Below are 16,636 nucleotides of genomic sequence, written 5' to 3'. Positions count from 1 at the left end.
AAAGTGTATCTGTCATTTATAATATTTTTGCAGAAATCAATAGTACAAGCGATTTTAAGAAACTCTGATAGGTTTTATTAGGTGAAATAAACCTCTTTCTGTACTTAAAAAGCTGTTTTACAGCCTCCCCCCTCACTTCTTATCTTTTCATTATCAGGCAAAGTCGTCTACATTACAGAGGAGCATAGTGAAGACAGGTTTGCTGAATCCGTTATAATCTATGGAGGGGGATGAGTGAGCAGGAAAAGGAGACAAACAGCTATGCAGTTTGGAGACTGTCTGGGCACATAAAATGCTGGAGGTCAGAAAGGTCAGTGCTGCTCTGGGAAATTGGTAAGATAAGCTTGCAGGATGATGTGCTGTGAAGGGTTGCCTTTTCTCCTCTCCATGCTCACTCATCCCCCTCGGCCCCTCCCCCCTCCATAGATCATAATGGACAGAAAAGCTGCTTCTTCTGAAGTGAGGTGGGAGGCTGCAAAACAGATTTTTGAGTACAGAAGGAAACTCTTTTGCTTACAGGTACAGAAAGTACAGGGACCGGTGGAATCAGGAAATGTTGGAACAGGAGCTGCATGGGAACAGTATGGTGTACGTAGCCAGTAAAATAAAAAAGTTCATGCTCATTGTACCAATCCCCTGCTGCTCCCATTCTGGCAGTGTCCATATCCAGCCTGTATCTGTACTTCTCGGTCCCTCTCTACAGGGATAGATGGCTGCTGCAATCCAGCCCCAATCCCTGGTCATTACCAGAGTTACCAGGAAGCACCGAAACAGGAGCGGTGAGGTTCAATAACCCATTTTTAAGTATGAATTCAATCCCCTTGGTAAATCTAGGGTAGTATTCTTTAGAAACCACAACTCCCAGCATACCTAGACAGCTGCAGATAAGGATAAACTCCACCCCCTGCAGGTGGAATATAGTATTACATTGTACCATTGAAGTGAATGGTGTGAAAGTAGTTACGGGGACCCCCTCTTTGACATCTATATACCTTAGAGACGTCTTTATGAGAACCGACTTCAGGATATGAGTGATGTGTCATGTAAACCATCCAGGACAGGGGTCTTATGGTATCTCACGGGTCATTCGGTCTAAATGAATGGGACCGCAGCATGGCTGATGAGTCAGGACTGACAGCTCATACAGGGAATCTGTGACCCCCATGAAAGGTCACTTCCTGCCACAATCTATGGTAAAGGAAAGAAAGTAAAGCAGAACTTGTAACCTTATAGACAATGAAACTGGCCGCGGTCTGGAACAAGAATCAAGCTCGATCCTCTTTCACACTCTCGATATACAGATATGTTATAGTATTTCCCCTTTAACTTCAATGGAGAAGTCAAAAATGTGCAAAAATAGCAGTCAGCCATCAGCCACTCCAGGCCACCATGCATATAAGAGATAAAGAGGCTGAACATGCTGACCTCACTATCCAGTGTGCACAGAGGCCTGTCCTTTGGTTGACAGCCTACGCATGTGTATCAGGACTGCCACAATGTAGAATCCATTCTAGAAAACCTTTGCAGATAAGAAAGACATACAAAACCTAGGTGAAAGGCAATTCTCCATAGGATAATAGGGACATGACTTTGGGAGAGGAGGCTATAGTACCTGTAATATGGTGGCTTTATATGGTGGTATAGATTTAGGCAAAGTTAGTAATATCAGTGTGTCAAGTGTGTTACTTTGAGGAAGGTGGGGGTATATGTGCGCCTAGTGTATTACTACGAGGAGGGTGAAGTATATGTGTACCTAGTGTATTACTACGAGGAGGGTGAAGTATATGTGTACCTAGTGTATTACTACGAGGAGGGTGAAGTATATGTGTGCCTAGTGTATTACTACGAGGAGGGTGAAGTATATGTGTACCTAGTGTATTACTACGAGGAGGGTGAAGTATATGTGTACCTAGTGTATTACTACGAGGAGGGTGAAGTATATGTGCGCCTAGTGTATTACTACGAGGAGGGTGAAGTATATGTGCGCCTAGTGTATTACTACGAGGAGGGTGAAGTATATGTTTACCTAGTGTATTACTACGAGGAGGGTGAAGTATATGTACCTAGTGTATTACTACAAGGAGGGTGAAGTATATGTGTGCCTAGTGTATTAATATAAGGAGGGTGGGTATATGTGTGTCTAGTGTATTACTACGAGGAGGGTGGGTATATGTGTGCCTAGTGTATTACTACGAGGAGGGTGGGTATATGTGCGCCTAGTGTATTACTATGAGGAGGGTGAAGTATATGTGTGTCTAGTGTATTAATATAAGGAGGGTGGTTATATGTGTGTCTAGTGTATTACTACGAGGAGGGTGAAGTATATGTGTACCTAGTGTATTACTACGAGGAGGGTGAAGTATATGTGTACCTAGTGTATTACTACGAGGAGGGTGGGTATATGTGTACCTAGTGTATTACTACGAGGAGGGTGGGTATATGTGCGCCTAGTGTATTACTACGAGGAGGGTGAAGTATATGTGTGTCTAGCGTATTAATATAAGGAGGGTGGGTATATGTGTGTCTAGTGTATTACTACGAGGAGGGTGAAGTATATGTGTACCTAGTGTATTACTACGAGGAGGGTGGGTATATGTGCGCCTAGTGTATTACTACGAGGAGGGTGAAGTATATGTGTGCCTAGTGTATTAATATAAGGAGGGTGGGTATATGTGTGCCTAGTGTATTAATATAAGGAGGGTGGGTATATGTGTGCCTAGTGTATTAATATAAGGAGGGTGGGTATATGTGTGCCTAGTGTATTACTACGAGGAGGGCGAAGTAAATGTGTTTTACTACAGAGAGGGTGAAGTACAGTATATGTGTACCAAGCGTATTAATATGAGGAGGTTGGGTATATGTGTGTCTAGTGTATTACTACGAGGAGGGTAAAGTGTATGTGTATTACTACATGGAGGGTGAAGTATATGCGTATTACTACAGGGAGGGGTAAGTATATGTGTATTACTACAGGGAGGGGTAAGTATATGTGTATTACTAGGAGGAGAGGTTTAGGAATAGATGTAACTTCCTGTCTGATGTCTCTTTCATCTGGAGGAAACGTTTCCCTCCTACCTTCCTTGTTTTAATCACAATTCTACATTTTATCTATTACCTGGATAATGATTACTTATTTTTGTATTTTTTATTTGGTTGATGTGGTTATTTATATATCTGATGTCATGTACATTTTTATTTAATGGCAGTTGGTTGAAAAAGCCCTCATTAAGCCATGGTTTCCTAGCGGTTTCCTCCTTAGGGGGTTCTTCCGCTCCTGAGTCCTGAGTTGTGGAAATACTATGTTTAGAAAAACTAGCCCTTTTTTGCCTGCATGGGTCATTTTAAGTCATTTAGGGAGGGTGAAGTATATGTGTATTACTACAGGGAGGGTGAAGTATATGTGTATTACTACAAGAAGGGTGAGGAATATGTACATTACTAGGAAGAGAGGTTTAGGAATAGATGTAACTTCCTGTCTGATGTCTCTTTCATCTCACAGAAGATCTGGAGAATATGTTTCCCTCTCACCTTCCTTGTTTTTAATCACAATTCTACATTTTATCTATTACCTGGATAATGATGACTTATTTTTGTATCTCTTATTTGGTTGATATGGTTATTTATATATCTAATGCCATGTACATTTTTATTTAATGGCAGTTGGTTGAAATAGCGCTCATTAAGCCATGGTTCCCTAGCGGTTTCCTCCTCAGGGGGTTCTTCCTCTCCCGAGTCCTGATTTGTGTAATTACTATGTTTAGAAAAACTATTTTTTGCCTGCATGGGTAATTTCAAGTCATTCACATTACACAACTAATAGTTATAGACAGTTCTATACTCAGACACGTCACATTACCATAAACATCATTTATTTTGATCAATTTCAGAAAGCTACATATTGTTTACAAGTCACTGTTACTGCAGCAATGGAGCCGGGGGACTAAAGACCAAAGTCAGCATTGACCCTGAAGGGGCTTTCCACTAAGGTACCAAGTAGGGATGGACCGAACCGAGTTCGGTTCGGGTTCATAAGAACCCGAACTCTCGGCAATGATTCCCGCTGTCTGCGCTCTCTGTGGAGAGGGTGGATACAGCGGGAGGACCGCCTGGAAAACTGGGATACAGCCATAGCCATAGGCTGTATCCCAGTTTTCCAGGCGGTCCTCCCGCTGTATCCACCAGCTGCACGGAGCGGGCAGACAGCGGGAATCTGATGGCGAGCGTTCGGGTTCATACAAACCCGAACCTCGGCAGTTTCGGACCATCCCTAGTACCAAGGCATCCGGGCACATATACATATATCTCAGGCATCTGTGGCAATCACAACCAAGGTTATCTTCACTTATCCTGTTGCTGGCCAGTGGCAGAGAAAGAGTTAATGTAAACTTTGCATAAAGTAGCTGACGTGTGATTAAGAGCAGAGCATTATGGGAAGACTGTAGGGTGTACAATAAAGATTATCATAAAGGTACTCAAAATACTCTGTACGCTGCAACTTTATTAACCCATTTTATGCTGGGATTTGTAGTTTCTTAATCCATGGAGGTGTAATAAAATGTATGTCAGTTCATGCAAGAAACCAATAGGTCTGACTATGGGAATTGCTGGATTATAGGAATTTTACTTGCATTAGGCTACGACTACACAGGGACACAGGTCAAAGATCACAGTGACGTGACTAAGGACGGTTGCAAAGTGAATGTGATGGCGACTGCAAGTTGCCACCCAGGACTGATTTCTTGTTGCCGTACCTTGCAGATTGTTTGCAGTCACATTTACTTTCAGGCATGTGATGTGATGCAGACATGCGACGTTGTGTGATCATGTGTCATGGGCAACGCTGCCATGTACTAGACTGAAAATTTAAATAGACAATATGATAAAGGACGTACTACCTAGAATAGAAGCTGTTCATGGGCCTCCCTGTACACCAGCGATGAGGAACCTTCCACCCTCCAGCTGTTTAAAAACTACAACTCCCATCATGCGTAGACCGCCAAAGCTTTAGCTCTCCAGGCATGATGGGAATGGTAGCTCTCCAGCAGCTGGAGGGCCGAAGGTTCCCCATCCTTACTGTTACTGTGGGTGATGGAAAGAAAGTGGGTGGGTAATGAATGTTCGTACAGACCAAAGAATCAATTGTTATACCCCTGAGTACGATCTGAGGCCTAAAGAATATATCATAAAATGCTATCTGTAGGAGGGGGAGACGTTGCAGTTCCAACCAAGCCCTGTTGCCAGAGGAGGACACTGATATTAAACCGGTTATCCAAGATTAGAAAAACATGGCGATACACAGCGCCACTCCTGTCCTCAGTTTGTAGCATTGCAGCTCAGTTCCATTGCAGTTAATGGAGCAGAGTTGTAATACCACCCACAACCTTAGGACAGGGGTGGCACTGTTGTTGTTTTTTTTTTTAAATTTAGGATAAACCCTTTAAAATTGTATCAGTGTATCCGTGAGACCTCCTACGTGTCAGATGATTAGAAATCTATAAACTTCACCCACAAATGTCTTTAAAATTCACAAAACCTAAACTGCATATATTTCCCCATAATTTGGGTTATCAGAAACCAGTTTAAAGGAATTGCTGGAAAGGGGTAGTTTTGCAACCGTAGTTGCGAACTGTGCAAAGTTTCAAAACTACATGTAGTTTGCACATCCACACCTCTCCTGTTGCATGCAGAGTTGCAAAATTACAACTCCTAGTATGCAACAGTAGTTGCAGAGGCGCAGAACTACAACTCCCAGAATGCACCTGGAAAATTTAACAAAGTTGCAAAACTACAATACCCAGCATGCCCTGACAGCCATAGTTATAGTACAGCTGGAGGGTCACAGTTTAGAGACCTAGGATAACCCCCTATTGAAATGACAGACCACTATGATCACACACCTTCTACCTGTGTAGAGCTTTATAGTAATACCCTGTGTGCCAAACAGGTAGAGAGAGCGCCAAAGAAATCAATGACCGTCCAGGCACTGACTGTGCAACAACTGATCATCATGTGGGAATTCACTAATGTGGCCTGACAACAAGGGGTTAAATACTAGGAGTGTCATTACTAGACCTTGCCGTACCCAGTTTGAAACATGTGGGACATTCGCAACCCAAAAAGATGTCACTAGGTCCAATATTATGTGCATTATAGCTATGTTTTCTAGAAAGAGATCTCCAAATCCTCTGCATAGACAGTCAAATAGTAAAATGATGGCTGCCTACAGCTACCACTAGGGGGAGCTTACTGCAGTCAATGTATAAATGGACAGTAATCCTTCCTTTAGTGGTGGAACTTTATTGTGTATATGTCCAGTGTCGGACTGGGGTACCTGGGGCCCACCAGAGGAAATGATCCCGGGGGCCCACCAATAAAGGACCAGTGAGAAATGACACGTTAGGCAGTGTTAGTGCAGGTTCTGAGCTGGGGGCCCACCGGAGGATTCTCCGGTACTCCAGTGGGCCAGTCCAACACTGTATATGTCTATGCGGCCGATTTGGACCTTTATATTAGAAAATAAAGCTCTGACCACTATACATAACTTGGAAGCTAATGCCACATTAGTGAATCTCATCCATGATATACTAGGCTGTGTGGTTAAGGATGTATCAATGCGGGAGCGAGTGAAAGAGCAAAAGAAAATACAAAGAAAAATCACTATTATTATGTCCAGTTATCACTTGTGATGCCGCTCCGGGATGTCGACGCGGCGGACCCGCACTTTAGATTTGTAATGATATTCCTTCAAGTAAAGTTTCATGGAAGAAGGGACGGGGAGGGCGTCTATGCCGTCGTAGTTTGTGGAACTGCAGATGACGGTTCGGCATATGTGCTGGAGGGTGAAGGGGAATGTCCTGTGCAAGGGGCTGGAGAGGAGGGGCTCGAAGAACATACAAGAACTGGGGTCTTTGTAATGCTCCAGCAATCCTGTGACATTGGGCGCGTGGAACACGCAGGGGTCATGGGCGTCAAAGCTAAAGTTATGGTTCCACTGCTCGATCCTGGCGTGGAGGGAGCGGCTGTAACGTCTGAAGCTGACAGAAAACAAGTAGTCCTCCTGGGCAGAGTCCCGGAGTAAGAATGTCCCCTCTGGCTTTCCTTCCAATAAGGCCTCGGCTGCATACCTGTCCATCACCCCCCAGTAACACGGGTTATTATTGATCTGAAACAGGTCTGGAACCAGACAATGGACATAATCTATCTGGGTGTGATACTTCGGAGGGGTCGCGGCCTGAAAGATCTCATCATCCGGTTCCCATTTGGGTTTATTCCTCTTTCGAGAACTAGTACAAAGAGTCAGGACTTCGTCGTCCGAGTCAAGGTCGCTGTCCACCTTACTGCTCCTTAAGGCTTTGGTGGTGACCGATTCTACCGTGGCCATGTTTACCTCACAGGATTGGGCCTGTCCCTCTGATAAACTGTCCTCCTCCCCCTCAGCCATGGCTAGAGGTTCCACCCTTGGAGCGTCTTTAACCACGTACTGGGTGTGTGGCTGGCTTACGGGAGCCGTGTGTCTTTTAATAAAGTGCCACCTATAGGCCAGGTCTGATTTCGGGGGGAAGGGGCACTTGTCCAGCATCAGTTCACTTATATGGATTTTCCTTTTGGAAGACAATACGGATTGGTGGCGGCTGCTGCTGCACGTCTTTATGGGGAAGCACTGGCCTACAGCATCTTGTAGCTTCTGCTTCAAAGAGCGACCTAAGAGCTTATGTCCACAGGAGCGATCTAGATCAAGTTCTATGGAGGAACAACTGTGCTTCCTCTCTTGGCTCCTTGCAGGTCCCTCTGCCTTGTCTGAGGCCCGTACAGAGCCCCCATCGGATGCGTGGCCGCCTTTATTTGACCAGGAAAGCTTCTTCCCACTCCAAACATATCCATCTTTCCGGTCTGCGCTGCGACTACGACTCTTCGGCCTGACATCAAGGTCACCGAGCTTCTCCTCGATGTTATCCGCCATGGTTAACCCTCTGGATGCTGCCGATTTTCACTCCTTTCCTGGATTCCAACAGGATCTGTGTATTAAAAAAGAATAAAATATTCAGATAGGAATTTTATTGTTTTTTTTCACCTAATCGTTGGTTAAAATTTCTCACTATGCAACATTTCTGCTTGCTGTCAGTGAATGAGATTCTCTTGTTCACCTTCAAAGGCTGAAAACCTGATTTAGGCCTGGATGACTGCTTGTCACACTGCAGCCTTTGAAGGGGATTCTCAGGCAGTGACAGCAAGCAGAGATCTTAGAAATTGTGAGGAATCAAAGTATATTAGAAATCTGAAAACTTAAATATATTGTTCCTTAACCTGTAGCTCCCCAGCTGTTGCAAAACCACAACTCCCATCATGCCGATGATGGGATCAGTAGTTTCCCGGAGTTGTATAGAGAAGAGGACCAAGCCTGATATACAAACCTGTTTTAGATGTCTGGACTAGGGGTCCATAAGGGACACTGTACTACAATCCAGTTTAGCTGTTGTTAGTCAGTGACCACTCTACGACCGAGCAGCCAGGAGTCTCGCCCTGGAGGTCACACCTGGATGATCATGGCAACCTCACCCTACTATATTATTTATAGCAGTCACTGAGGAAGCTGCTGGACTAAATGATTCCACTGGGCACCTGCCCAGTTCCCGAAACCTCCCGCATCCTTGTGGAAATGACTCACTGGTACTCCCATAGAGAAAGAACATATTGTGAATTTTACAACATTCCCACAATGCTTTGCATGGTATAGACCCCAGCGGTAAACAGAGCGAACGTCATGTACAAAAACACCAAAATTTCCACCTTGCATAAAAAAACCTGTAATGTGATTGACAGCTACAAGTCCTTGTTCACACCTGACGTCACCAGAGTCATCATTCTTAAGGGAACCAAGGGATAATAATTCTCCTTAAAATGAAAGTATCATCAGTACATTAGCTTTAAGCTTTGCACATGGATAGAATGGCGCCAGTATGGGGAAGCCGATGCCGCGGTCTTTCTTTGAACCGCGGCCTGGTTCCCATGTACGGCACTGTTCTATTCCCGGGGGGGGGGGGGGCGCATTGGAGGCAAGCCAGCCCGCCCCTCTATGACGCAACTCCATTAGAATCAATGGGGGAGATTTATCAAAGGGTGTAAAATTTTAACTGGTGCAAACTGCCCACAGCAACCAATCACAGCTCAGCTTTCCTTTCACCAGAGCTGGAAGCTGAGCTGTGATTGGTTGCTGTGGGCAGTTTGCACCAGTCTAAATTTTACACCCTTTGATAAATCTCCCCCAGTGTCTCTAATGTATATAGTCTGTGTCCAATACTGAAGCCCATTTCTATTTGCTTATATAGGACTCAGATTACATGATGGCTTTTGCCATTGTATGGGCTGTAGGGAAGCATGGTAGATTCTTGCAGCTAACTGAAATGCAATGTGAGGCCATGTTCACACACTGTATTTTAGCAATAAACAACAGCCGTTATTGCAACAATTTGAAATTACATTACAGTGTATGGAACCCAACCCAAAAGAAAACTGGATTGATGCAGGTGCATGCAGATCCATCATAGATAGAGATGGCAAAGTTGAAGCTGTATATATGTATACAAACTCCAGACTCTCCCTCAATGGCAGATGTTGGGGGAGATGAGAAGCAGGCTGAATTTTGAACACCCTATCCATTTTACAGGGAAAAGGAGTCAGAAAGAGGTTTTCCCTTGTTTCCTGGTATGTATGTGTATGGGGGTTTGGCTTTCTTATGCAGATTAAATTTTAGAAGCTGATGAGAGGGGGACACTCAGTCTAGGATAATCTTATGCAGCACCCGGCTGAGTTTGTATGGATCAACCATGGTGTAGATCAGACGTGTCAAACATGCGGCCCTCCAGCTGTTGCAAAACTACAATTCCCATCATACGTGGACAGCCGCAGCTTTAGCTTTGGCTGTCAAGGCATGATGGGGATTGTAGTCTTTTAACAGCTGGAGGGCCGCATGTTTGACACCTATGACCTTTGACATTCTAGTGATCATTGGGGCAACCAATCAAACACTTATCTTCCGTAAGGCTCAGTTCACATTGTGCATTTTTATTGCCTTTTTAAACCGCAACAAACTCGCTCATAGTGTGAACAGAGCCCCTGTGATGGTAAGAACGCTCTCTCAGACATCTTATAGCAATAATCTGCTGTACAAGTCCAGGCAAGAACAAGCAAGACAAAAGAGAAGAGAAAATAGGCAGCGGAAAGAAGGGGCAATGTACACAGGCAATAAATAGTTCTGTCTTCCAGTAAAGCACTTTCTAACATTAACCGTTTCCCGCATGTGTACAGCCATGGCGCCCCCGGAGCGCCTGACAAATCCCATTCTCCTGAATGGAGAGAGCGGCAGCTTGTGAATGACTCGGGCGCTCATTCATAGGCGCTCCAGTCACCTACACCATCCGCTCACATCACATTCAGCTTTCTGCTGACTTCATGTAAGAGAGGATGTGCAGGGAATATCAATGAAGCCGCCCGACGGATGATGGGAGAGATGAATGTATGGATTTTATAGGTGCTAACGATCTGGTATAAGCCTTAAAGGGACTGTCCTCTTTTATTAGGCTTTTCAGACTGATGGATTTCTTCAAAAATTCTGCTGTGCCCACCAACCAAGTGACCCTGTATCCACAATCTGCCCCAAATCGTTTATACCACCAGACAGCTGCTTTGAATCCAAGATCTGTCCTGCGGTCCGCTCGGCAGGTGATGCAGTTATTGTCCTAAAGAACAACTTTTAAGCTTGCAGCCCTGTGTCAAATTGGTGTGGACTAGAGTGTCTGTGCCCTAGGCCTGCACCGCCTCTCTGCCCCTCCTCCCCACCCTCTTCATCATTAGGAATGCCCCCGGGCAGGATTTCTCCTAATCATCAATTGTCTGAGCACTGCACATGGGCTTTAACGATGTGCAGTGTTCAGACAAGTGATGAATAGGAAGAAATCCTGCCTGGGGCATTCCTAATAGTGAGGAGGGCAGGGAGGAGGGGCAGAGAGGCGGTGCAGGCCTAGGGCACAGACACTCTAGTCCACACCAATTTGACACAGGGCTGCAAGCTTAAAAGTTGTTCTTTAGGACAATAACTGCATCACCTGCCGAACGGACCTCAGGACAGATCTTGGATTAAAAGCAGCTATCCGAAGGTACAAGTGGTTTGGGGAGGACAGATTGTGGGTACAGAGTCGCTTTAAAGCTAGGCTCACCTCAGCAGAGACTGACCGGACAAAAATGCAGTATTATTTTGTCAGGTTAAAGGGGTTATCCAGCACTACAAAAAACATGGCCACTTTGTTCCAGGGAGAGCCCCAGTCTTATCTCCAGCTTGGGCAGGGTTTTGCTGCTCAATTCCATTGAAGTGAATAGAGCTTAATTGCAAACCGCACCTGAACTGGAGACAACAGTCGTGTTGTCTCTGAAAGAAAGTGACCAGGTTTTTGTAGCACTGGATAACCCCTTTAAATTATGAGATCCATTTGTGTATTAATGCACCGAGGTGAGTTTCCGCCATGAACCAAGCCTTATTTGATGCAATGATATCAATATGGGACTTTATAGTACAAAAGCACTCTGCGTAGTGCCTGCAGTATATAATATAGAAAGGGTTGCCCAAGGTGGACAATCCCTTTAAGCCACTAAAGCACAAGTGTCAAACATGCAACTATCCAGCTGTTGAAAAACTACAATTTCCATCATGCCTGGACAGCCAAAGCTAAAGTTAGAGGGCCGCATGTTTGACACCACTGATTGTCTCCAACATGCTGGACGGGCAGGCTCTAGCTATAGGGCCTTATTCACACAGGGCAGATGTGGTCAGTGTTTTACAGCCAGTACCAGGAGTGAATGGTATTATAGAATCCAATCCTGTTTTTTGCTTCACAACTGACCGCTGAATTCTGACCATATCTGCATGGTGTGAACAAGGCCTTGGGGCCACAATTGAAGACGAATGAGTCACGGCCAAGGACAAAAGGGCTTTAAGTCTTTTTTAAAGAACAGGAAATAGCGCAATCGCGACCCGTGAAGCCCAGCCAGGCTTCTCGGTAAGATGTCTTACATAAGACAGACTTCTATTGTGTGTTATTGAGACAATGGAAGGATACTCAGCATGAAGAGGGAGGACGCACATACATGGCTGCAACTGAGAACAGGGTCCGGATTATTCTCATCATATGACAAGGACGTGATGCGACCATGCAGATTATCTATCAGCCTGCAAATGATAGCCTCGCTAGCACTTGCAGTTGCCTAGCAACAGAAGCCATGTCCAGTTGGTGACTACATAATCCTATGGAGACCAGGGTGGTCACCCACTTTTGTACTAGTAATTCTCTCTCTGGAGGGAGTCATCTATCACAGTACCCATACACCTCTGCGGGTGACTGGTTGCTATGGGCAACATGTTCTTTTTGCACAAAGTACAGTGGTCTGCTTTCTTCGGCGCTCAGTAACCAAGGTTTTTGTACGATAGGACATGATAGCATATCAACATGGCCCATAACATGCTCATTGGTGGCAGTCTGATAGCCTATACCAGGGGTGGGGAACCTTCGGCCCTCCAGCTGTTGTAAAACTACATTTCCCATCATGCCTGGACAGCCAAAGCTTTAGCTTTGGCTGTCCAGGCATGATGAGAATTGTAGTTTTGCAACAGCTAAAGGGCTGAAGGTCCCCTATCCCTTGCCTAGACCCTCTAGAACAGAGATGGGGAACCTTCGCCCTCCAGCAATTGAAAAACTACAATTCCCATCATGCCTGGACAGCAAAACCTTTGGGTTTGTTGACCAGACTTGATAGGAATTGTAGTTTTGCAGCAGCAGAAGGGCTACCAGTTTTCCACTGCTGCTTTTGGACTCCATAACTTAATTGAAACAGCGCCACTGGTAGTCACTGGCTAGGTAGGGTACTACATCCACTTAAATGGAGCTGTGTTGTACTCCCAGAGGGACCTTTTCCTATGCTATATGTCCCAGTGGTCAGAAAGTCATGCTATACTCCAGCGATATGCCGTAACAACCTAGGATGAAATATCCCTTTAAGAATGAACATTCTGATAACCCTGTATATACATAGGGGAACACTTGAAGCCTCATGTACACAGCCGTATAGCGGATCAGTGTTGTAAATGACCCGTCACGTTCCAGGAAACCCACGCAGTGCGGTCTCCATGCTCGTACCATGTATATATTTTCGCCTTTGGCTCCACTTTGATCACAATGAATAATTCATCTGCAGCTTCCGCTGCCATTGCTGGTAAATGACACGAGATCTCGCCTCTGTAGTTCCTCAGTGGTTGACGCTTCCGCCCGTAGCTCTAAATAATCGAGTTTTATTTACACGGCTCTGCGGTCTCTTCATATTTACTGCTGCTGGTCTCACAGAAAGTAAAGGGTAGTCATGGGATATTGTGCCCTGATGACCTATTAACCCAGCATTTCCCATCCTGTGTAACTCCTGATGTTGTAGAATTACAACTCCCATTATGCCCTGGCAACCCCAAACTCTCCACTTGTAGAACTACAACACCCACCATGCTCTAACAACCCAAAACTCTCCACTTGTTGTAGAACTACAACTCCCATCATGCCCTGGCAACCCCAAACCCTCAACTTGTAGAAATACAACTCCCACCATGCTCTGACAGCCCAAAACTCTCCACTTGTTGTAGAACTACAACTTTCACCATGCCCTGACAGCTTAAGGCCCTCTACCTGTTACAGAACTACAACTCCCATTATGCTCTGGCAGCCAAAGGCTTTCCAGCTGTTGCTAAACTACAACTCCCATCCCACCCTGGCAATCATAGAAAACTACAATTCGCAGCATGCACTGACAACCCAAAGGCTTCCCAGCTGTTACAAAACTACAACTCCCTTAATGCCCTGACAACCCAAGGCTAACCACTTGTTATAGAACTACAACTCCTATTATGCCCCAACATACAAAGGCTTTCCTGCTATGACAAACTGACAACTCCCATCAAAGTTTGGAGAACCAAAGACTCTTTGTCTGTTGCAAAACTACAACTCCCATCATTCACTGACAATTCTCCAGCTGTTGCAAAACTACAGCGTTACGAATCCCTGACAACTTTCGGCTGATGGGAGTTATGACTGTGTAAGCTTCCCAGTACCCTCGGCCTGCTGAACTCGTTTTAATTTTTTAAAAGAAAAAATAATAATCATAATCGTAAAAAATAATAAATAAATAATTATAAAAAAATAAATAAATATTAAGAACAAATATAAATAAATACTAATAACAAAAATAAATAGTAATTATAAAATAATAAATAAATATTAAGAACAAATATAAATAAATAAAGACTAATAACAAAAAGAATAAATAAATAAAAATAAATAAATAAAAGGATGACAGTCATTTGTATATGGATGCATAAAAAAATTGTCACCATCTACCCAGTGTGCGGAGTAAAGGTCAGGTTGCCATCAGTTTGGAAAGTCCCACAATTGGGTAATGACCATTTACCGACATGTCAAAGGTTAGAAACAAAATACAACATCACAGCGTTCACAGATCACTATCTGGCATCAGTATTCGTAATACAAAACCAAAAAATAGAATCTACACAGAAAAAACTATAATAGAAAGATTTGCCCTTCTTATATTTGGGACCAAGTCCAGTACTAATGCAAAATACTGATCCGGGGACCAAGTCCAGTACTAATGTAAAATATTCATCTGGGGACCAAGTCCAGTACTAATGCAAAATACTGATCCGGGGACCAAGTCCAGTACTAATGCAAAATACTGATCCAGGGACCAAGTCCAGTACTAATGCAAAATACTGATCCAGGGACCAAGTCCAGTACTAATGCCAAATACTGATCCGGAGTACGGCTAAGTAAATGTAGGTCAGAAATTTGATCAGAATCAGAGAAACCTACAAAGAGAAAAACTATAATGATTTGTATATCATGGGATTTGTATGATTTGTATCTCTTCTGTGCTATAGACCAACTTCTAGTTTACAAAAAGTGATGCAAATGCTGCCGGTGGGACCCAGGCCTAAGGAGAATTTTAAAAAATTATATACTAAAAGAGTAAAAAAAAAAAAAAAAAAAAAAAAAAATTAATAAATACATTTAAAAAATAATACTTTATATTAAAAGTTTATATTATTGTTTATGTCAACCCATAAAAGAAATAATAAATAATAATTATTATTATATTTTTATATTGCAAAATTTATTATTTTTTAAAAAAGCCGAAAAAATAAGTATAAATGTCAGTTTAAACAACAAGTATAACCTAGTTACAGATAGGCAATAAATATTATAATAACTATACCGCCAACCTAAAGCTTCTATATGTATTACTATATAGGATGGAAAGTTTCGGAGTTGCTGTAATACAGCGACGTACATAATAATATCTATTACAGCCGCTATATTGTAGATCAATACATTTTGGTTGTATACATAATGGAAAGTCTTCCATAAAGCGCCAGTGCTGTGGATTTCCCAGCTACACATGGACTTGTACATACAGGGTGCGGATAACATGCATGTGCTGTATAATTGGGATCAGTCTGGACCTCTATATCAGCTCTGTCCATATATCTGCCTGGGGGTCTGTGGTACAGGATGATAATGTACAGTACATAATACAGCACACAGGGAACACACCTATCCTGAGGAATAGGAAGCAGCCTGATACATTGTAGCATCCCCCAGCAGCCCCTGTGGCCCCTCTTACCTTGTATCTGGGCCCCAGCACTAAACACACTGCTATGTATCCAGGAGAACAAAGGAATGAGGATTCCAGCAGGCAGACAGGGAGATGCAGCCCCAGCTCTCAGCCCCAGCAGCCATTTCCTGTACACACAACTACATTACCCAGACTCAGGCAGCCCACAGCTCCCAGCATGCACTGCAGCATGCTACTTTCTTTTTTAACTCTTCACTTGCTCACTTTTGCAACAACTTGACCTGTTTTCTTTTAATTGTCTTTAATTGTTACAGTAAGAAAGAAAGAAAAAAACTGAAGGAAAGACAAATAGATAGATAGATAGATAGATGATAGAGAGATAGAAGATAGATAGATAGGAGATAGATAGATAGATAGATAGATAGATAGATAGATAGATAGATAGATAGATGATAGATAAATAATAGAGATAGATAGATAGAAGATAGATAGATAGATAGATAGATAGATAGATAGATAGATAGGAGATAGATAGGAGATAGATAGATAGATAGATAGATAGATAGATAGATACATAGATTGGAGATAGATAGATAGATAGATAGATAGGAGATAGATAGATAGGAGATAGATAGATAGATAGATAGATAGATAGATAGATGATAGAAAGATAGAAGATAGATAGATAGATAGATAGATAGATAGAGAGATAGGAAGATAGGAGATAGATAGATAGATAGATAGATAGGAGAGAGAGAGATAGATAGATAGGAGATAGATAGATAGTCAGATAGATAGATAGATACAGGGGCGTAGCTAATGTCTCTTGGGCCCTGGTGCAAGAGGTCAACTTGGGCCCCCCCCCCCCCCCCCCCCCCTTTCTCGATGCTATTGGTAGATATATATCTCAAGACTGATATTACCAATAATACCAGTATACAGGAAATATTATCACCGT

At 43.4% G+C, this 16,636-nt stretch overlaps 2 protein-coding genes across 12 annotated transcripts in view; one reads left to right on the top strand and one right to left on the bottom strand.

The window, feature by feature from the left end:
- LOC138770946 (alpha-1-antiproteinase-like) overlaps positions 1–16,636 on the top strand; it is an 86,961-nt gene that overhangs the window by 38,209 nt on the left and 32,116 nt on the right. For 4 of the 10 annotated variants that reach the window (XM_069950285.1, XM_069950286.1, XM_069950284.1 and 1 more), the window contains exon 2: positions 158–310. The exons of 4 other annotated variants lie outside the window; for them this stretch is intronic. In XM_069950285.1, the coding sequence (XP_069806386.1) occupies positions 231–310 (80 nt within the window). In that variant the 5' untranslated portion in view covers positions 158–230. The remainder of the gene's footprint in view (positions 1–157; positions 311–16,636) is intronic. 2 more of the 10 variants (XM_069950283.1, XM_069950288.1) reach the window with 1 other exon arrangement.
- On the bottom strand, positions 4,151–15,862 carry SOCS4 (suppressor of cytokine signaling 4). Of its 2 annotated transcripts, none has more exons than XM_069950296.1 (2): positions 15,727–15,862; positions 4,151–8,015 (listed from the first exon to the last, which is right to left on the bottom strand). In XM_069950296.1, the coding sequence occupies exon 2, from the start codon at positions 7,958–7,960 to the stop codon at positions 6,677–6,679; it is 1,284 nt and encodes a 427-aa protein (XP_069806397.1). In that variant the 5' UTR covers positions 7,961–8,015; positions 15,727–15,862; the 3' UTR covers positions 4,151–6,676. The 2 variants fall into 2 exon arrangements, with proteins under 2 accessions (XP_069806397.1, XP_069806398.1); XM_069950297.1 differs by lacking the exon at positions 15,727–15,862 and adding an exon at positions 12,139–12,229.

This window comes from Dendropsophus ebraccatus, chromosome 13 (genome assembly GCF_027789765.1).
Source record: "Dendropsophus ebraccatus isolate aDenEbr1 chromosome 13, aDenEbr1.pat, whole genome shotgun sequence".
Taxonomy (NCBI): domain Eukaryota; kingdom Metazoa; phylum Chordata; class Amphibia; order Anura; family Hylidae; genus Dendropsophus; species Dendropsophus ebraccatus.
This window is presented reverse-complemented; position numbering and strand designations above follow the sequence as displayed.